Raw genomic sequence first — 22,239 nt, forward strand, 5'->3', positions numbered from 1 at the left:
ATATTCACATTGCGAGAAGTAAAGTCTGTAGTTGAGAGGAAGTTCATAATGACTATAACGGGATTTAACATGTGAACCGTAAAATAAACCAAAAGATGATGCTTATGTATGAATTCTCTTACCACACGAAACATATGTTAAGACACAAAGCGTTCTAACTATTCGTAACACCGGTGCGAAGCATGAACCCAATGCTGCACTTTGGACCACCTGGTACTAATAATAATAATAGGAATACTGGTACTAATAATAATAAGAATACGAGAAGGACCATTGTCATGCGTGGGCTCGTCGATTTACAAGGACCGATCGTCGCAGTATCATAAAAGACCAAATCTCTTGTCGAGCAACTCGTCGAATCGACAGTCCCAGCCATGATCCACGCAGTGCTGGTCATGAACACACAGGGGAAACCTCGCCTCACCAAGTTCTACGAGCCACTTGTAAGGGCGCGCGCTCACATACGCACAGAGAGAGAGAGAGAGAGAGAGAGAGAGAGAGAGAGAGAGAGAGAGAGAGAGAGAGAATGAACCATTGCATTACTGTGTTGGCTTTGAAGGGCAGCGCGTGGACAAGCAACAAGATGTGATCCGACGAATTTACTCTGGTATCCTCATTTAGACAGCTCCTGTATGTCAAATTTTTTCTCACACAGTGCAATCACGCCCAGGCTTCTGGCAAACTGTTGTCAAATCGTAATGCTATTTGCAAAAAGAGAGAATCAGTTTGTAATAGATACTATGCCATAACCAAGCGGTTATCAATCATAATGCTACTTGCGAGAGAGAGATTCAGTTTTTAGAAGTAAAGCCTTAGGTATTATACCCTTAAGAGTACTTGATATTATGCTTGTAAATAGGAGCTCCAATCGGTCAAGAAAATATCTTTTCCATTCTGCAGAAATCAACCATTATGTTTTTGTTTCAGTGCTATCTAGCAGAGCAGAACACCTTTGCAATTTTGTGGATGCCGACGACATCTTTGGTCCTGTGCGTGTGCTTTCCGATGCACTTTTGATTGTCAGTCCTTTTGGCACAACATTTATATTGTATAGTTGGCTATGAAGAGTCATTTCTCTTAATCAATGGATATTTGGATACCATGCAGGATAAAAAGTTGGTATACAAACACTATGCGACATTATATTTTATATTTGTTATTGATAGTGCTGAAAGTGAGCTCGGTATCCTTGACCTAATTCAAGGTGAAGTATTGTTGGTCTTCCATATATTCATGCCATCTAAATCAACTCTTACAAGTCACCATTGTGCAGTGTTTGTGGAGTCATTGGACAGATGCTTCAAGAATGTGTGTGAGCTGGACATTGTGTTCAACTTTGAGAAGGTATTTATCTGATCATGTATGAAGACACATTTATGCTTTGGGCATATTATTAGTAGGCTGTTTTCTTTCATGATACAGCTGAATTATGCATTCTTGCTTGGTTAATCTTATGCTTATTAGGAGAAGATGACCATTTGGGGAACTCAAGTTTTGAAATTGGAAGGGAAACATGAGCTGGATAGGTGAAACATATTTGTAAAGTAGGGTAGAGATAGTAACTTTTGAGATGTGTGCAAAGTAGTGGATTTAGAGAATAGATATTGTAACTTGATGGGGATGGCATGGCAAATGACTCGTTTTGTAAATAACATCTTGGTACTTTATAACAAAGGCCTAGGAGAGAACATTGGCACAAGAAAGGATGAGGTCATTCAATGACATGGCTAAATCAAGGGTGTGAAACTTCTACGAAATGCTTTGAGATATATGTAAAGAACCCAATAAGGAGGCACCTCAATGTTAGGGAAGCGGATCCAATAGGATGGTCGATTTTCTCCAAATTCTATGCATCTCTTGTGACGATACACTAAAGTTTGTTGAGAAAAAATAGAGATCGTATGAACATGACTAACATAATGAATTGGGCCTACTACACACCTGTCTAAACAAAGATGGTGTAAAGGGGCGTGGATAGACAGAGTAGACAATATTTAGACAAGATCTTATACATCTAGACTGCACTTTGTTTGGTGAAGTTTTTGCAAATGGAGGAGCAGGATCATACAACTAATAACACCACAAAGCCATTTGTCTAGATGGGTATGAAATGCATAGGCGGTCAAACACAAGGTGAACTCATAGGCATCTGGATGTGTCTACACCTTAGGCTAAACACACTTGCGTGAAGAAGAAGGGAATAAATGAATGCTTAAATCTCAATGAATAGGCCCAATATGCAGGGTGTGATAAAATGTATGCTCAAGGAGGGAAGGATTGCTCAATAGTTATTGTCTTTCAAGGGATTTGACTGAGGGAGTTGTTAGAATGCATCATCCTTCAGAACGGATTGTGAGCGTAGCGAACCAAGATGAATGAATCTCTCTTTCCAATCGATTACTTGCTACAGTGTTTTGATACAATTTAATAGGGCGAGAGATGGAGGATGCAATTTGCTCGTGGATCTAATCTATAGGGCAGATAATGTAAACTTATAGCATACACTATTCAGTTCAGCAAAGAAAATAAATGACACAAAGAACCAGAGAGCTAGAGTGCTCTTGCATAGTGCACGACACCAAATTGGCCCACAAGGTAAGCGCCCCTTGTGGTACTTCTTTAATATTGAAGATGAGCCTTTACATGAACCACTCATGACTTGTGATCAATGCAATTGTCACATACGAACTCTTTTTACTAATGATTCCTTGGGTGCTTGGCTCTTCAATGGATGAGATTTGATCAACTACTATGTTTTCAATTGCTCTCACCCACCTTGACCAATGAGTTTTGGATACGTCTCAATTTCACACTCAAATTAGTGTATTTTCAAGTACACAGAGCTACATCGCTCCAATGTAGACCAACACGACATTGACAAATGCATCCATGGTCTCTCATTCCTGTTGCCACATTGCAATCAATGAGGAATTCGCATGAATCTTAGTCCCAAACCAATTTGATTCCTCAAATGAGGCCACAACTCTAATTATTCAATGGCCTTAGAGCTTTGCCCTAATCATTGCACCCTTAATTCACTGACAAATTGAAGTAATTGAGACCTATAGAACTTGCTGTCCATAAACCCTTATCTCTAGCATGCATTTGTTAGGAGTCATGTTTGTCATGCCTTGTCATCTCCTGCTTGTGAGCCTCAGTCTGAGTTAGACAAGGACTTAGTTAGACTTCAAGCTCATCTATCTGTCTTCAGTTATGACTGTACCCGACACTTAGGATGCCCAGCTGTACCACACTATGTGGACATTGAATAAGTCGGTGTTTTAGGACTTAGCAGTCTTTGGTGTGAATGGTCCTCGAGACATTAGGTTGTACTATTCACTTTAGTTATGTGTGAGAATGGATTAAAAAAAAAGGTGAAGAGAGCACACTGCTCTACATTGTTACTTCAACTCTCTGTCTCTTATCTCTGACTTTGAACATGGTATCAGAGCACCCATGAATGGGCTCATTGGTGGAGTGCATGCAGGAAGAGGACCTGAAGAATGAAGTGCCAGGGTTTGCAGAGTGAAGGGGCTGACTGCCATTGCCTGTCATTTGTCTCTATCTAGATATGTGTTGACATTCACCTATCTTGCTTGAAGAAGAGGTTGCATGGGCTTGGTTGGAGCATTTTGAGGATCTCATTGGACACATTGGAGTGTGTCATTGGCATCATTTACATCGATTGCTGCTGCTGAAAGCATCCCTGCAGCCTGCGTGTTTGCGCCAGATCTGGGAACTGCCTGTTTGGCTGGAAATCATGCTCATAGGCATCAACAAGGCACTAAACAACTTGAAGACCTACTCTACAAGGTACTTTGAAGACTCCACATGCTAATGCTTGCCTAGGAGGTGAGATATGAGCAGATGTACTGCTGTACAGGTCTGAAACAGAGGGTTCACTGCTGTAAACAGTGACTATTCAGCAAGTACTTGACATTGGGTAAGAGCTTGAAGCTCCCTGGCATGCTCAAAAGGGTCTATTGGAGCATAGACATGTTTATGAAGGCATATGTACTGGATGCCATGCTTATGAACTGAAGTTTGGTGCAAAATACTCAGATTTGAAGCATATGGTTGGCTGGAAAAACTGTCAAGATCTGTGGACAGCAAGCACTACATGGTCTATTACTTGATCTTGAAGAGAATTAGATGACTCTAGTTAGTTCGAGGTACTTGATGACTTGGTTTTTGCCTGTCAAATGCTTTGAGCGCTAAGAAGGGAGTTGAATGCAAATGTCTGGAGCCAAAGCAAGTGGCTTGACATGGTTTTGAGTGTCAATAAACAGTGAATGAACAGTAAATGCCTTCTTTGCTACTGTGTCTTGAAGATGGGACAATCCTAGAAGCTGTCAGGTTCATATATTGATTCCCATGTATGGTGGCATATGTCTGTGACATTTTAAAGAGTTTGGTGGACTGAAATTCTTTGTCTTTGGCTTGTTTTGCTTGGCTGAAATCTGCAGCAAGTGTACCTTGCTCTTGTACTTGCAGTACATGATGTACTCAGTGTCAGATTGACATGTTTGGAACTTCATATGCAGAGATAAAATTTTGAACTGCTGTAAGTGTTTTTGGGGCACGTACACTCCATGTTTGGCTGGAAGAGAAGCTGCTGGTTATTGTTAGTTTCAGCTTACAGACGCTTGTCTGTATATGAACAGTTTGCATAAATACATGCTGGTTATGCATTGAATGCAGTCCGTATATGCAGGCTGCAATACCTAGGTGATTGCCAAGTGTCAGGAGGTTTATGTACCACTGTTTTCAGGCTGGAATAATTGAATGTTTGAGCACATAGAGTGCTGAAAACTGTTATAAACAGTTGCAGGCTGAAACTGAACTGTTAAGAAGAATTTGTTTGCAGGTAGTCAGACAGGGTCTACAACATGGCAAATGTAGAAAGGACAGACAATATTACCCAGATTGTGGGGGAGAAGTTGGACAGCCATAATTATGCCATCTGGAAGTTCAGAATGGAAAACTTCTTGATAGGTAAAGGATACTGGGAGTTGGTGATTGGAGTCGAAGCTGAACCTAAGCTCCCAGATCGACCTACAACTGATCAGAGACGACTACATCGAGCTTGGATAGAAAGAGCTCGCAAGGTCTTGCACTGGTTGTCTCTATGTATACCAAATGCCATGGTAATGTAGATAATGAACTGTAGCTCTCCTAAGGATGCTTGGGACATCCTGGTCAAGCACTATGGCACAACCACAAGTGCTAGAAAGGTACAATTGAAGCAAAAGTTCAAAAACATGGAGAGAAAGAGCAGATCCATACATGATTATGTCACGGAGATCAAGACCATTGCAGATCAGTTGGCATCTATTGGTTCACAGGTTGAAGATGAAGACATGGTTGCTGTGACTTTGAATGGCTTGGGGCCTGAGTATAAGTCTTTTGACACTTCTGTGTTTGTGCGGGCTGAAATGCTTGATTTCAATGAGCTAGTTGCATTGCTTATCCATGAGGAGGTTAAACTTGGCTTGGCTATAGGGTCAAGTAGTTTTAAAAACAAGGATACAGTTTTTTATTTCAATCAACGCGGCCGTGGCAGCCGTGGTAGTGTAGAGTAGGGTTAAGTACGAAGATCAAGGCAGACAGATCTCACGCACTGTGAGAGACAGAGAGAGTGCGAGTGAGCAGAGTAGAGAGTGAACATGTTTTTCGGTACAATGACGAGTGTACTGTTTTAGGTTTTTAGATAGATATATGTATGAAAGTACAATGTGCTAAGGGTGTGCTCACACCCGTGCACATATAAAAGGCATGATGGCGCTTTATTCCCTACAACCTCCCACCTAAAGGCAATGTGCCTTAAGAGGAGAAAAGAATCAGCTAAGTCTAGGTATGTACAAAGCTGAAATAAATATATCTATTCAACTTCCATCATCAGTCAGCAATGAGCAAACCGCTCTGCTGGAAGACCTTTCATGAGAAGGTCTACGGGGTTATCGTCTGTATGCACTTTGACAAGCTCAATGCTCTTGCTGTCAAGTACATCTCTAATGAAGTGGTAATTCACGTGTATGTGCTTTGTCTTTGCATGAAAGACAGGATTCCGTGCTAGCATGATAGCACTGTGACTATCACAATAGAGAATAGGTAACTCTGTGATGCCAAGCTTTCCCCCATAAAGCCTCCTTGCATGCCTCAATGGCAGCTACATACTCTGCCTTTGTAGTAGACAATGCAACACACTTTTGTAGCCTGGTGATCCAAGAGACTGCTCCTCCTGTGAAAGTAAACACATACCCAGAAGTGGACTTCTTCCGCATGACCAGCATAGTTTGCATCCGTAAAGCCAACAACAGATGCCTTCTGCCTTCCAAAGCAGAGCACAACTCCTTTGTGCCTATGAGGTATCTCATAATACCTTTCACTGCATCCCAATGCTTCTTGCCAGGGGTTGCCATGTATCTGCTAACCACTCCCACTGCAAAAGCAATGTCAGGACGTGTAGCAACCATAGCATACATCAAACTGCCAACAGCTGAAGCATATGGTATCTTGGCCATTTCAGCCTTCTCATCATCAGATGTAGGGCTGTCCTCTGCACAGAGTTTCACATATGGAGGCAATGGAACCCCAATTGTTTTTTCCCCCTCCATATTGAAACGCTGCAAAACTTTGGAGATATACTCCTGCTGAGATAGATAGAGTAAGCCTTTCGATCTATCTCTGAGTATTCGCATGCCAAGAATGTGATTTGTATCACCAAGATCCTTCATGTCAAAGCTGCCATGAAGACTTTGCTTCAGTGAATCCAAGGCATGAGTATCCCTGCCAGTAATCAGCATGTTATATACATACAAAACCAAGATAATCAAGCTGCCATCTGCTGCCTTCTTGGTGTACAAGCAGTGATCCACTTGACTTCTATGAAAGCCTTGGGACTACATGAATGTATCAAACTTATGATACCATTCTCTTGGTGCTTGTTTCAGCCCATATAAACTCCTTTTGAGTTTACATGCCATTTTTCTTTCCCTTGTTCAACAAACCCTTCAGGCTGTTGCATATATATATCTTCATGCAGATCACCATGTAAAAACGTAGTCTTTACATCCATTTGTATGAGCTCCATATCCTCAACTACAACCAAACCCAAAATGGTTCTCAATGTAGTCGTCTTGACTACAGGAGAGAAAATCTCATCAAAGTCAATTCCATGCTTCTGCTTGTACCCCTTTGCAACCAATCTTGCTTTGTACTTGGTTGAGGAACCAGAAGTGATCTTCATTTTGTAAACCCATTTGCATGGAAGGGTTTTCTGCCCTTTAGGCGACTGCACCAAATCCCAAGTGCCATTTTTTTCAAGAGATTCCATCTCTGACAACATGGCTTTATACCATTTCTTGTTGTCCTGTATGTCCATTGCTTCCTTGAAACAAGACGGTTTACCACAGTCTATCAACATGACATACTTAGCCACATTAATTACACTAGGAACAAATCTGTGAGGTTGTCTAGTAGCCCTAGACGATCTCCTAACCCAATGGTCATTGTTTGCAGGCTGTTCCTGCAAATTTCCATTTTCAGCATGCTGTCCTGGCATTTCAGCCTGCAAATTAGCATTAACAGCTTGCTGTCTTGGCTGTTCCTGCATATGTAATGGCTCATTTTCATGGGCAATAGCTAGCTGATCATTTCCAGCATCATTTCTTGCATTTACAAGTTCATTTACAGCAGGTATTTGCTGCTGTACAGTGGGCACATTTTGCTGTCCAAAAGGTATTTCTTCCCGGTCTAAACCCTACGGACCTCCTCAGTCTTTTCGGGCTGTTTGTGCATTCGATCTTCCCGAAAGATAACGTCATTGTTGGGTACTATTTTCCTTTTCTCGGGATCCCACAATTTATACCCCATTTCACTCTTGTCACCATATCCTAGGAAAATGCATTTACAGGACTTTGGCTCAAGTTTGCTGCGTTTTTCTTTACGAATGTGCACAAAAGCCTCGCAGCCAAACACTTTCAGATGAGTATATGAAGGTGGCTTGCTTGACCACGCTTCTTGGGGAACCCCCCCTGGCCCCAAAAAAAAAAAAAAAAAAACCTGTTTGGTGACCGATTAATCAAGTGAACGGCTGTCATAACAGCCTCTGCCCAAAAACCATGAGGTAATGCAGCATGAGATAGCATCGTACGGACCTTATCTTGTATGGTTCGATTCATACGCTCTGTAACTCCATTTTGGGGTGGATTATGAGGGACAGTGAGCTCCCTCTTTATCCCTTTGCTGTCACAAAATGCTTGAAAGGCTTTGGACACATATTCCCTACCATTGTCAGAGCGAAGACACCTAAGTGTCTTATCTGTCTGATTTTCAGCCAATGCCAATAATTTTTTAAACTTGTTAAGCACCTCATCCTTGTTACGAATAGGGTAAACATATACTTTCCGTGTAGCATTATCGACAAAGGTGACAAAATATTTCTTTCCCCCTAAAGATAATCCTGGCATTTGATATACATCCGAATGTACTAACTCTAGAGGAGAAGATTTCAAAGAAAGAGACTTCTTGTGAGAAGTCTGTGCATGTTTGCCATAAATACAATGATCACAATGCTCAAAATCAGCATAACGAAGACAAGGCAAGTAACCCAAACGAGAAAGCACTTTCATTCTTGTTTGACTCATGTGTCCCAACCGGCCATGCCACAAAGAAACACTTGGCTGCTCGGTCACGGCAACAACATGGTCGCACACACTAGATATATGAAATGGATACAACGTATCACTCTTGCAACCTCTGGTAATAACCCTAGATCCCTTACAGATCTTCCATTTTCCATCACCAAAGGTGGTATGAAAACCATCATTATCTAGCCGCCCTGTGCTAATCAAGCTCTTCTTGAGCTGAGGTACATGCCGTACATGCTGAAGTGTAAAGACAGAGCCATGTTGAAACTGTAACTGCACATTGCCAATAACTGCAATCTCACATGCATAGTTGTCCCCAAGATGGACAACACCATGTCGACCCCCTGTATAGGTAGGAAACCACTCAGGATGAGGGGTGACATGAAAGGAAGCACGTGAATCAAGAATCCAGGTATGCATGTCATCATCTGTATCTGCAAGTAGAGCATGTGCACCAAAATGTGAAGATACAAAGAGTACATCACTCCCACTGTCACTGTCACGAGTGACTACATTCACCTCTTCAATTTTTACACTGCTCTTCTTAGGCTGACTGTCCTTATTCTCTTCCTTGCAGTCATCTGTCTTCTTGCTTTTTCCTTTCTCTTTTTTCCATTTGTAGCAGTCATGTTTAACGTGACCCTTCTTGCCACAATAGTGGCATTCAACATCTTTGCCACTGGATTTACTACGTCCCTTGCCATCATATTTGCCCTTTTGCTGTGATCTGCCCCTAGTATGCAAAGCATTGGAAGACTTACTGGATGCATTGTTTTGCCGATTCATCTCTTTCATAAGTAGAGCACTCTCTACATCAGCATACAAAGGGATCACATTAGAATTGCTCATAGCAGTCCTGAATGTATCTCAACTCTCTGGTAGAGTGTAGAGCAAGAAAGTAGCCTTAAATTCCTCATCAATCATGAACTTCAAGGCAAACAATTGGCTGAAAATGGAGTTAAACTCACTCAAGTGAGTAGACATTGCTATACCTTCTTTCATACGCAAATCCATAAGCTTTTTTAGCCAATACACTTTACTTGCAGCACTCTTTTGTGCATAAGTTCTTCCAGTCTAGTCCATATAGCATATGCAGAATCCCAACCTTCAATTTTGAAGAGCAAGGCATCAGAAATCGATAGCTCTATGGTTGAGCATGCAAGCTCATTCAACTCATCCCAATCGTTCTGATCCATGTCCGCAGGCTTTGCCCCTTTAGTTTTGATTGGCTTTGCCTGCTTCTTTTGTAACAGGATATTGCAGCATTGTTTTTGCCACACTGCAAAATTATGTGTGCCTTCAAGCTTCTTTATATGCATCAAATTACTGCTGTCATTGCTGCCAGCCATGGTTTTCAGCCCAAATGTGACCAAAAAACCAGTAAATGCAGGCCCAAACTGTCACCCAAGTGACCAAGGTACAAACAAGTACCAATCATCAATAAATGACCATGCAGAAGTACAGATTTCAGATCTGTAATTAAGTTTTCAGAAGCACCAAACCAAGTGCTACAGCATTATCCAAGTGATTACAGCTATTCCAAAGGGCATGTGCATCACATTACAAGAGAAATCCCAAAATTTCAGCTGCAATTTCTGTTGTACATGTACCCACGGGCATAAAATTCGACACGAACGGTCAAAAGCCCCAAAATTTTGTGCTCAAAGCGTTAAACACATATCTGCATTTCCTTTGTCATGCATAGGACTGTCCAATTTTGCCAAAATAAAGCAATTTTAGCAAAATCCCTAAATTTTACCAAGTGTTGATGTCCAAATTGCGTGGAATTCAACCTGCATGTACATAAAATGACCAAATGCTGCACAAATTTCGCCCAAATCGCAAAAGCCCCAAATTGCACGGGGTCCAATGTGCCTCAATGTCAAGAAATTGGGTCAATTTCAGCCCAATTTGTGCATGCACATGAAAAGCCCCAAATGTCAGGGACAAAATGTCACAAATTCCTGAAATTTCTAAGACAAATATCACTGTTGCATCTTGCTCGCACCAAATCTGGACAAATCCCCAAAATTTCCAAGTCCTTCGTGCACTAATTTCAGTGAAATTGAAAGAATTTTACTAAAATGTGAAAAGCTCCGAAATTTTCGGGTAAATGTGCACCGACTTTGCAATTTCTGAGTCAAATTGTCCAATTCTGTGTTGAGATTCCCAGATTCGAGAAAAGCCCCAAATTTATGAGCCGATTTTGCATAGATTTGAGATCTTATGCTTACGCATGCGAAACCTTGTCAGTGGGTGAAAGAAATTTCAAAAAAAGATTGAAAATTTTAAAAAATCTGACGGGTCTGTAGCGTGATCTCATACCTGGTCGCCTGTTCACGCTTGGTCCACGCCTGCTGCAGTCGCCTACTGCAGTCGACTGCCACTGCTTGTTGCTCCTGTCGATTGCCTCTCAAGTGCTACTCGTCGAACTCCTGCAACACACGAGTTTGCCTGCAACCTACCCGTTGCTCCTACAACACCTTGGCTATCTCTTACGAGCTCTAATACCAGTTTGTAGGGTAAGGTTAGGCACGGAGATCGAGGCAGAGAGACAGAGAGAGTACGAGTGAGCAGAGTAGAGAGTGAATACGTTTTTCGGTACAGTGACAAGTGTACCACTTTAGGTTTTTAGATAGATATATGTATGAAAGTATAATGTGCTAAGGGTTTGTTCACACCTGTGCACATATAAAAGGCACGATGGCCCTTTATTCCCAACAGGTAGAGGCTATGGGTCTGGCAGAGGAGGGCAACAGAATGCATTCTATGGAAGTAACAACCAGCAGGTATCGAATGCAAGAGGTGGTGGAAACTTTAGAGGCAGGGGGAGATCTAGCCCTAGAGACAGAGGCTCCTGGCAGTAGCAGCGCCCATCTGACAATCCGAATAAGGATAAGGATTGTCATTACTGCGGGAAATATGGGCATATTGCCAAGGACTACTGGAAGAAGTAGGGCAATCAGAAGGGCAAACAACATGGACATTTTGCTACGTCTAGTCAGGCAGATGATGCTTCAGGTGATAGACTGTTTGCCATGCAATACATAAAAGATAGGGCTACTGAAAAATCCACTGATGATGTAGTTTGGTATATTGATTGAGGGGCATCGAACCACATGACCCCTCACGGTGATTGGTTCACTGACATGGTAGCTGAAAAACATGGCTATGTATGTACAGGTGATGACACGTAGCATAGCATTGAGCATAAATGCAAAGTTCCTCTTGTGGTTCATGATGGCAGAAAGAAAAATTTGCATGATGTATTGCATGTTTCATCGATTACGAAGACATAAGCATGGCTGCTTTATTGAAGAGTTTAGCAATGGATGCAAGTTAATAGCTCGCGGTCACAAGAATGGCAGAATGTTTACTCTTGATGCTACTTTGCTAGAGCTGAATTCAGCTATGTTTGCCCATGGTTCTGGCACTATCAGAGATTTGGAAATTTGGCACAAGAGAGTGGGGCATGTGAATTTGTAAAGGTTGCAAATTATGCAGAAAAAACAACTTGTTACAGGTTTACCCAAGTTCCAATACTTAGATATTGGTCATGTATGCGATGCTTGCCAGTTTGGTAAGCGGTCGAGGTTGCCATTTGTCAGGCATGTAAGGCAGAGTACACGTCCGTTGCAGTTAGTGCACTCTGATGTTTGGGGGCTAGTCCATAATGCATCTATGGGAGGCTCAAAGTACTATGTGACATTTATTGATGATTATAATCGCTATACGTGGGTTTACATTCTGACGACAAAGGATGAAGTGTTTGCTGTTTTTCAGCAGTTTAAAAAGCAGGTTGAAAAGAAATTTGAGTGCTATATCTCTTGCTTGAGATTAGATAGCGGTGGGGAGTATGTGTCAAATGAGCTTGACAATTTTCTGGCTGAAAATGGCAAACGTAGGCAGCTTACCTGCAGCTACACTCCTTAGCAGATTGGGGTATTTGAAAGAAAGAACAGGGTCTTGATGGAAGCTACTCGTGCCATGATGAATGAGAAGAAGATGTCGCTCTATTATTGGGCTGAGGCTGTTATGACAGCCATGTATATCTTGAATCGGACTTCCACTGCAGGTATTCATGAGATGACACCATTTGAGAAGCTGTATGGCTATAAGCCGGATGTAAGTCACATGAAAGTCTTTGGCAGTCTTGCTTATGTGCACATTCCAGATGAGAAAAGGAAGAAGCTGGATCCAAAAGCGCATAAGTGCGTTTTCATTGGATATTCGCAGGAGAAGAAGGCATATAAATGCTATGATCCCTCTACCAGGGAGGCTTTGGTGAGCAGGTATGTTATCTTTGATGAGATGGGCTCTTGGTATGTATCACTCGTTGCAGTGCCATCGGATATGCCTTCCACTCATGTATCTACAGTTGATTCGCAGGAGAGAACTGCTATGACAGATCCTAGTGGTCAGACAGTATCCCCATGGACATGGAGATTGAGGAGCTCATCGTCCACTGACACCAATATGTCAGTGAGGGGCAGATATGATGTCTTGGACAACAAAGGAAAAGAGAAAGCTACCGAGGATGCATGTGGTATGATGACACTTGGTAGAATGTGTTGTGCTAAGAAATGCACTTAGCCACTTAAACAACCCCAAAACATACTTATTTTAGGTTTATCTTAGCCAAAATCCTAAAACAGGGAGTGGATCGAGAAAGTTAAGTGAGAGAGGATCTAGAACCCTAATTTTCTATAAATTGGCAGCCAGTCCTCCACTCTTTCACAATCTCGTTTTTGTAGGTTTCAGGTGTTACCAGTTTGCTGCCCACACCACGGTCACAGAGGACGTCTTAGCCCTTGCTGTCCATCACTGTTCCCTACAGTCTGGTGCCTGTTTCTAGCCCTCCACATGCTGATTGCTGTTGTTTTTGCCTGGCGACTGACTGTTGTTCATTTGCACTGTTGTCGTATGTTGTACTAAGAAATGCACTTAGCCACTTAAACAATCCCAAAACATGCTTATTTTAGGCTTATTTTAGCCAAAACCCTAAAACAGGAAGCGGATCGAGAAAGTTAAGTGGAAGAGGATCTAGAACCCTAATTTTCTATAAATTGGCAGCCAGCCCTCCACTCTTTCACAATCTCTTTTTGTAGGTTTCAAGTGTTACTAGCTTGCTGCCCACACCCCGGTCACGGAGAACATCTCAGCCCTTGCTGTCTATCACTGTTCTCTACAGCGTGGCGCTTGTTTCCAGCCCTCCACACGCTGATTGCTGCTGTTTCTGCCTGGCGACTGGCTGCTGTTCATCTGCACTGTTGTCGTACAGCTTGCCACACCAGCAAACTGCTGCATTTGCAGGCTCCAGCTGCCACCCTGACAGTTTTCTCTCTCCTGTCTGCAGTCGCTGTAGTCTTTGTCTCTCCTGTAGGTTGTCCTGCATGCGTTTTCAGTCTTTCTCTCTCCTGCAGGCTTCGTTTTTAGTTTTTCTCTCTCCTGTAGGCGCTCTCTCAGTGTCCCAGTGTCTTATTGATCACTGACACTCTGATGTGAGCGTAGGTGTAAGTGAGGCGTAAGTGAAATACCCAACAAACCCCCCTGGAGTGAAGAGTGATCAAGTGTACAAGGATCATCCGCCACCAAAGGAGATCAAATTTAAAGCATGGCGAAATGCTTCAAATTTCTCACGAGGAAGAGCTTTGGTGAAGATGTCAGCCATATTATTGGTGGTAGGACAATAGACAAGACTGATATCACCTGCATGTTGCCTCTCTCTGACAAAGTGATAATGTATCTCAATGTGTTTTATGCGTGCATGAAACACTGGGTTCCGTGCCACTGCAATGGCACTCTGACTGTCAGTGAACAAAGGAGTAGGCTCTGTAACAGATACATCTAGATCAGCAAGCGTGCGTCTAATCCATACGCATTCAACTGTGGTAGTGAAAGTTGCCTTGTATTCAGTTTCACATGACGATGTGGCAACAGTGGACTGTTTCTTGCTAAGCCAAGATATGCAAGACGAGCCGAGAAAGAAACAATTGCCACTAGTGGAGTGACGTGAATCATAATCACCAGCCCAATCAGAATCACTGTAAGTATGTAACTCCAGTGGTCCCCCCTTGGCATAAAGCAATCCAAGAGATCCAGTATCTTGCAAGTAACGGAAGTCACGCTTAATAGCTTGCCAATGTGACATGCGTGGCTGATGCATATATCTGCTCAGGGCTGAAACTGCAAACTGTATGTCTGGCCTAGTGTTGCATAAGTAAATAAGACATCCAACTGCTGGAGCATATGTGTGGATATCAAACAAATCACTGTCATCATGCAATGATAGTTTAAGTCTAGGTTCCATTGGTGTACAAACTGGCTTGCAATCCTGTAAGCCAAACTTCTTAAGAAGTTTGCCAATGTATCTTAATTGTGATAACCCAATACCTCTAGCATCATGTATGAACTGAATGCCCAAGTAATAATGCAAAGACCCCAAGTCTGACATGTCAAAAGTTGTGATGCAAATTTTGTTTAAATGCTGAAATCTGATCAGCATGTGTCCCTGTAAGCAAAAGATCATCAACATAAAGAAAAATGATCAGCATGGATCCCCCCTCTTTACATACGTAAATGGTAGACTCAGATGAGTTGTTAATGAACCCTTGGCTAAGCAAGAAAGCATCTATCTTGTCATACCAAGCTCTAGGAGCTTGTTTCAAATCATACAAAGCTTTTTTCAGCTTGCATACCAAGTGTTCCAAGCCCTCAACTGCAAAACCAATGGGCTGCTGTACATATACTTCCTCATGAAGTTCCTCATGAAAAAATGTAGTTTTAATATCCAATAGATGCACAGTCCATCCATAATGAGCAGCCAAAGCAACCAAATACCTAATGTCGTCATACGGGAGGTAGGAGCAAATGTCTCCTCATAGTCAATGCCTTTTTTTTGTGCATAACCTTTAGCTACAAGCCTTGCCTTGTATTTGTCAATGGATCCATCTGCATTCCGTTTCAACTTGTAGACCCATTTTGTTCCAATGGCTTTCTTTCCAAATGGCAAAGACACCAGATCCCATGTTTGATTCTTAGTGATAGAATCCAATTTAGCTTTCATTGCTGCCATCCAATGCACACTGTGTTGTGCATCCTCAAAACATTCAGGCTCCTCATCATCGAAGGTGCTTGCTGCCATAACGAACTCCATGGTATGTGCAGTATCATGCATACGAGCTTGCCTTCTAGTACAACCAGCCATGGGTGCATCCAAATGACTATCTTTCATAGTCTGTAAATACCATCTAGGCATTTGTCTTGCCTCTTGACTGTGCATAAGCTCTTACTGAATTTCAGTTTCAGCACTTTGCTGAATATTCAGATCAGCCAATGGCCAATTTTCTGCATTTTCCAAAGGAGTAGCTGGATGAACATTGAGTTCACTTGCTGAAACTCTAGCTGAATCACCAAATGTAATGGGCAGTAGCCCTTCAAATACATCACAGGCAGCTTGATATGTATCTAAACCAGCCAGGGACAATTCTGATTTTTCATCAAATAGTACATCCCTACTGATAAATACCTTTTTAGAAACAGGATCATAGAGTCCTAGCCTTTGCTCTCACTGCTATATCCCATAAAAATGCATTTGACAGCCTTGTTATTCAACTTTTTCCTGAGTACCTTTGGAATATGTGCATATGCAAGGCACCCAAAGGTATGAAAGTGTCCAACAGAAGGTTTCCGGCTGTTCCAAGCCTCAAAAGGTGTGATTTTCTTCAATGCTTTGGTGGGGCATCTGTTCAAAACATGGCAAGCACACATGACGGCTTCCATCCAGAAACTGTGAAGCAAGCTCTTTGCCTTCAGCATACATCTAGCCATCTCCATGAGTGACCGATTCTTTCTCTCTGCAACCCCATTCTGTTGTGGAGTATAAGCGGTAGTGTACTGATGGACAATGCCCTTCTGCTTCAAAAAAGAGTTCAGCATAGAGGACATGTATTCCCCCCCTCGGTTCGAATGGAGTCTTAATTTTACAACCAGACTGGTTTTCAACAAGTGCAAGAAAAGCCAAGAATGTATCATACACTTCTAACTTTTTGACCAGAGAGTAGACCCAGCAAAATCGAATGAAGTCATCAATAAAAGTCACAAAATAGTAACATCCTCCCAATGACTTTGTCTGCATAGTTTCACATACATTTGAATTTACTAACTGCAACTTGGCTATTGCTCTAAAAGCAACATCACGGGGAAACGAAAAACAATGCATTTTCCCCAAAATACATCCTTCGCACAAGTGCTCACGAGGTCTCTTCAGTAGAGGTAATCCATCTAGCATTTGCGTACGCCGTAAGAGGATCAAGCTGCCAAAGTTCACATGCCCCATCCTAGCATGCCATAACTCTGCTTGTATCATAGCAGGAGTAAGAGTGAATGCCAAGTACGCTGACTGATCAATTGAAAGAGCATCGAACTCGTATAACCCATGACATAAAGTGCCTGTCTAGACCAAAGTCATGTGTTCTTTGTCTCTAACCATGTATCGGTTATCATTAAATGTGACTTGCAATCCACAGCGTGCCAAAGAAGAGATAGAGAGTAAATTCTTCTTTATGCCTGGCACAAATAAAGCATCTTGTAGGCGGAGAATAGAGCCATCAATGGCTGTGAGCACAATCTCCCCAATACCTCTAACAGGATAGATGCATTGTTGGCACACTGTATAGACTTGCCAACTGGAGCTGCATGAATAGATGCAAATAAATCTCTGCGAGATGTAATATACCTAGAAGCACCACTGTCAAAACACCAAGTGCCTGCATCCTTAGTAGAGCTAAATGCTCAATCTGCCCAAGAGGTGTCATAACTGCATGTGTAAAAACAATAGTCCTTGTCTACAACAAAGGATGCGGACTCAGTAGCAGTGGAAGGAGCATCAGAAACAGACATTCCTGACTTCTTTTTCTTCTCTTTGGCAATGTGCTTTCTGCACTCAGTGATGTAGTGGCCGGGCTTTTTGCAATAGTGACATTTTCCATTTTTTGCTTGCGTGTCCCCTTGTTTTTTGTTTGCCTGGGATGTGCCAGAAGTTCCAGAACTCTATGGAGCATTCTTCACTTGGCTGCCTTTGCCCTTCTGTCTAGCCATGAAAGCTTGCTCAGAGGCTATAGCATCCACACCACTATTCCTCCGTGTTTGCTCCTCCTCTAGAAGCAAACTAACTAACTGAAGAAAAGTGATTGGCTGCGCGGCAATCCTCATTGTGAGGTTTAAGGCCGTATGAAAAGCCAAGTACAAAGGAGGTAATGAGTTCAAAGTGGTGGATATCATCTGTGTATCCGAATAGTACTCATCAACATTCATGAGTTGCTCTCGCAAGTCCTGAATTTTGTTCAAGTGATCCTGAATAGAATCACCTTCATCCATTTTCAATGTCTCTAGCTCTTTCTTTAGGAAAGAGATACGAGCCTCATTCTTGCCTGCAAACATCTGCTCCAAAGTTGGCCAAACTTCTCATGAAGAAGCTGTTGAACGAATGTGGGGAATGATTGACCGCTGAACTGCCAATGCAATCAGCGACAAAGCTTGTGCATCCTGTGTATCCCATGCTTTTTGAGCTGTTGTTCTTTGGGGAAGTGGCTGAAGTGGAGCAGGCTGAGGTGCTCGTGGTGCACATCTTCCTGGAGGAGGAGTAGCTGGAGCCACAACTCCAGGTCAAGCTTCTTCTCCATTGACATAATCCCAAAGATTTTCCGCCACAAGTACATTCTTCATCATAAAGGACCAAAGTGAATAGTTACTTCCATCCAATCTGTCCTCTTGGATACATAGGTGAAAACATCTCCTCCCTGATTTGCCATGATTTTTCAATTACCGAAAATGCAAAAGAGCAATGTCGAAGCAGAACTTCATTGGAAATCTGAAAATTTCCAGAAATTGTAGGAAACAACTTTCTGCAATTAGTGTACAGAGGTGCACTTTGTCAAAAATGTCTGTTATGCACGCAGTCCAACGTGCAATCAGTGTTCAGCAAACGCTGTACCAGCAAAATCCCCAAATTTTACTTGCCTCGGGTTTGTTAAAACAATCTGTCAATGACTGTAACTGCAGTGTGTATGCCAATGTTCCTAGAAAACATAAAAGCCCCAAAAATTTTGATGACTTTGTCCAAAAATTGCATTTAATGTGTCCTAGACACGTTTCTGGATGTTGTGCCTGTTGCGTAAGAACCCCTGCTTGCAGAAATTGCAAGAGATTAAAAATTTTAAAAAATACAAAAAAAAAAACGCAGAGCCGTCAGGTACATTTTCGACGGGTACTGGTTGATTGGCGTCAGGCGTCGTAGGCAAGCTGACACGCAGCGCTGGCGGCTGACGAGTTACGGATGGTGCAGCAGTGGTGTGTTGTTAGCTGACGGGTGACGGGTGACGTGGTGAACAACACAGGGGTGCAGTCGACGGTCTGGCGGCGCTTTAGACGCGAAATAGCTGACGGGTTGTTTGGCAGCGTCACGTCTGACGAGTGGCTGGTTGACGGCTGAAGTTAACGGGCGGGGCAGTCTGGACTGACGTGGCAGATGGCGAACGGGCGGCTCAGGGGCTGCGTTTGCTACAAATGCACGCAACTGAAGACTGGCGGGGCACTGGTGCTGGATGTGATGAGAAGGGTATTGACGGTGCAAGCAGAGGAGCAGGGCGCCTCCTGAAGGTTGAGGCTGGACCTGAGCAGAGAGTCCCAAATGCTGAACGGAGCTGAGCTAAACAGAGCCAATGCTGCTCTGATACCAAATGTGAGAGTGGGGGGTAGGATCGAAGCTCAGCACAGAAAACAGTAGACAGTAGAGAGTGAAGCACGACACCCAATGCAATAGATTGAAAGAGTGTAAACTGAAAGTACAAGGTACAACCCTTAAACCTTAGGGTTGTAGGGGAGTGTTCACACCCAAACACGGTAAGTGCCCGTGAGTGTGTCATAAGCACATACGAAATAATACGATAAGTCTGGGGGAAAAAACCTCTCTTACCGAGAGTAAAAATTGTCCCAGTGTCTTACTGATCATCAACACTCCAATGTGAGCATAGGCGTAAGTGAGACGTGAGTGAAATATCCAACATATCTTACCCTTTTTGGAGCTAAGTCGATTTTTGGAGTAGAAGAAGTCTTAGTGGTCGGTCATCTATGTGGCCCCTATGGACGCAAACCTTCGCTAATCATCAACACCCCAATGTGAGTGTAGGCGTAAGTGAGACGTGAGTGAAATATCCAACACATCTTATCCTTTTTGGAGCTAAGTTGATTTTTGGAGTAGAAGAAGTCTTAGTGGTCGGTCATCTATGTGGTCCCTATGGACGCAAACCTTCGCTAATCAAGATAGATGCCATTAGCAGAATGCAAGAAAAATGCACAAATGTTTTAGAAGTAAGAAGATTTCTTGGCGCATGCGTATTCTATCTCATATGGATATCACATTTTGCTCATGTAGTCGAAAATCTTTATCAATTATTAAGAAAAGGCCAAAGATTCTCTTGGGGTAATGAGCATACTCTCACTATGCGTAAATTAAAGAAGCTGTTAATTTCAGCCTCCACTCTCAAAAGGGCTGATTATTCAAATGGTCAACCCATCATCCTTACTGTGGATACAAGTTCCATTGGAATAGGATGGGCTGTTGGCCAAGAGGATCTTGAAGGTAACATGTATGCAATTCGTTTTGGAGCAAAAGTTCTCAATGAACGTCAAAGAAGGTATGTACAAGTAAAAAGGGAATTGTGGGGAGTTGTAACAGCATTAAAGTGTGATCACGAATACTTTATAGGTGCTTCCGTAGTGGTAGAAACTGATTGTCTTCCACTCTTGGGCATGATTGCCAACTGCTCTACACCTGACATTGCTATGCTAAGATGGATTGCATATATTAAATCTCTCAACTCCGAATTAAAGCATATTGCAGGAAAGGCGAATCCAGTTGCTGACATGCTATCACGTGCAAGATATGACAATGAAGAAGAGCTGATGGAAGAAGATTAAGTTGAAGAATCTATACTTGCTGAATTTCATTCCATGGCGGCTGAAAATACATTTTCAATTACTGCATATACTAGTCCAAAGCTAAAAACAACAGGGTGGTCAACTAGAAGCTAGCATGCTCATTGCATTACTCAAGTTCTAGTTCATTCCCTTGAAAAATATTGGCTAATATTTGAGCACAATGAAGAAGAATGAGACTTGGACTGATGAGGAGTTCAAGCATATCAAGAGGAAAGCTTATGGCTTTTTTCTTAAAGAAGGACATCTATGGAAGCATGCAAAGAAGAAGAAAGGAGCGCCTGCCTGAGTTTTAGGTAACAAAAGATTGCAACAATAGGTAATGAAGGAATTTCATGAAAGCATGTGGGTTGGCCATATAGGCATATGGGGAACCTTTAGTAAAGTCAAAGAAAAATATTGGTGGTAAAACATGTATCGGGATATAGCACATTTTGTTAAAACCTGTTATGTATATCAGATGTATTCTATGGTCAAGTATCGAGATGGGTTACAACCGACTTATCCCTTGTCTATACATTATAGATGGGTTATTGATCTTATAACCATGTCTACAAGAATATGGAATATGCAGTATTTAGTGCTTGCAAGAGAGGATCTAACCAATCAAGTTGAAAGTAAATCCTTAATAACCAAGACCACTCGGGATGTTCGTCGTTTTTTGCTTGAAGATGTGTTTTGCAGATATGGTTGTGTGGGTAAAGTAACTGCAGATAGAGAAGAATTGAATGCTGATGAGGCATGCAATTTCTTTGCTCAATTGAGTATCAAGTTGACTTTGATATCAGCCTACAATCCTGAAGGCAATGGAAAGAGTGAGAGAGGTCATCAACCTATTCTCAAAGCTCTAGTAAATTCTTGTAGAGGAAAGATCAAAGAATGGCCTAAAATGCTACCTTTTGCATTATGGGATGACCGGGCTACTCACAGTACAGTGACTGGCTATATGCCAGTTGAACCTATGCATGGACAACAACCAATTATGCCAATTGAAGAATCTATTTTCACATGGAGTCTTCTACCTTGGGAGGAAGGCATTAGTAGAGAAGAGTTGCTGACTTTGCGTATATGGCAGCTAGAAAGAAGGCTTGAAGATGTTCAAGCAACTATTGAGAAGCTAAAGACAGCAAGACTAAAGAACAAAAGAAGATTTGATAAGCGACATCGACTTCGGCCAAGAGCAATTCAAGAAAATGACTGGGTGCTTGTCTATGAGAGCAGCCTAGACAATCAATACAGTGCTGCTAGGAAGATGGTAAAGCGTTGGTTTGGCCCATATGTGGTAAAGGTCATTCATGACAATGTCACATATTCATTGGCTGAATTGGATGGGACTAGCATAAAGATACCTGTAGCTGGAAAAAGAATCAAGCTCTTCAAACGAAGAGAAAGTTCAACATATGAGTTAGAAGACTTGAATATAATTCAAAAGCATGAAGTCATAGAGGAAGAAGAAGAGGTAGAAGATGAAGACATTGACATGGCAGAAGATACTTCTTCTGACACTGCAAATCTGTAAGACTGGCACATGCCAGAGGATGTGGAGATTAGGAGGGGGTGGATGTTGTGCCGCTACGTGCACACCATGTAA

General features: G+C 42.3%; 1 protein-coding gene across 9 annotated transcripts in view; it reads left to right on the top strand.

The window, feature by feature from the left end:
• Positions 1 to 210: 210 nt before the first annotated feature.
• LOC148013773 (Clathrin adaptor complex small chain family protein) overlaps positions 211 to 22,239 on the top strand; it is a 112,401-nt gene continuing 90,372 nt past the window's right edge. For 2 of the 9 annotated variants that reach the window (XM_087667945.1, XM_087667946.1), the window contains exons 1-5: positions 233 to 443; positions 565 to 607; positions 928 to 1,019; positions 1,108 to 1,204; positions 1,274 to 1,344. In XM_087667945.1, coding sequence (XP_087524071.1) covers positions 375 to 443; positions 565 to 607; positions 928 to 1,019; positions 1,108 to 1,204; positions 1,274 to 1,344 — 372 coding nt within the window. In that variant the 5' untranslated portion in view covers positions 233 to 374. Of the gene's footprint in view, positions 444 to 564; positions 608 to 927; positions 1,020 to 1,107; positions 1,205 to 1,273; positions 1,345 to 22,239 lie in introns of all 9 variants that reach the window. The other 7 variants (XM_087667949.1, XM_087667950.1, XM_087667953.1 and 4 more) reach the window with 6 other exon arrangements.

The sequence above is a fragment of the Lygodium microphyllum genome, chromosome 26, assembly GCF_053477565.2.
Source record: "Lygodium microphyllum isolate KBCC chromosome 26, Lygodium_microphyllum_v1.1.10, whole genome shotgun sequence".
NCBI classification, from domain to species: Eukaryota; Viridiplantae; Streptophyta; class Polypodiopsida; order Schizaeales; family Lygodiaceae; genus Lygodium; species Lygodium microphyllum.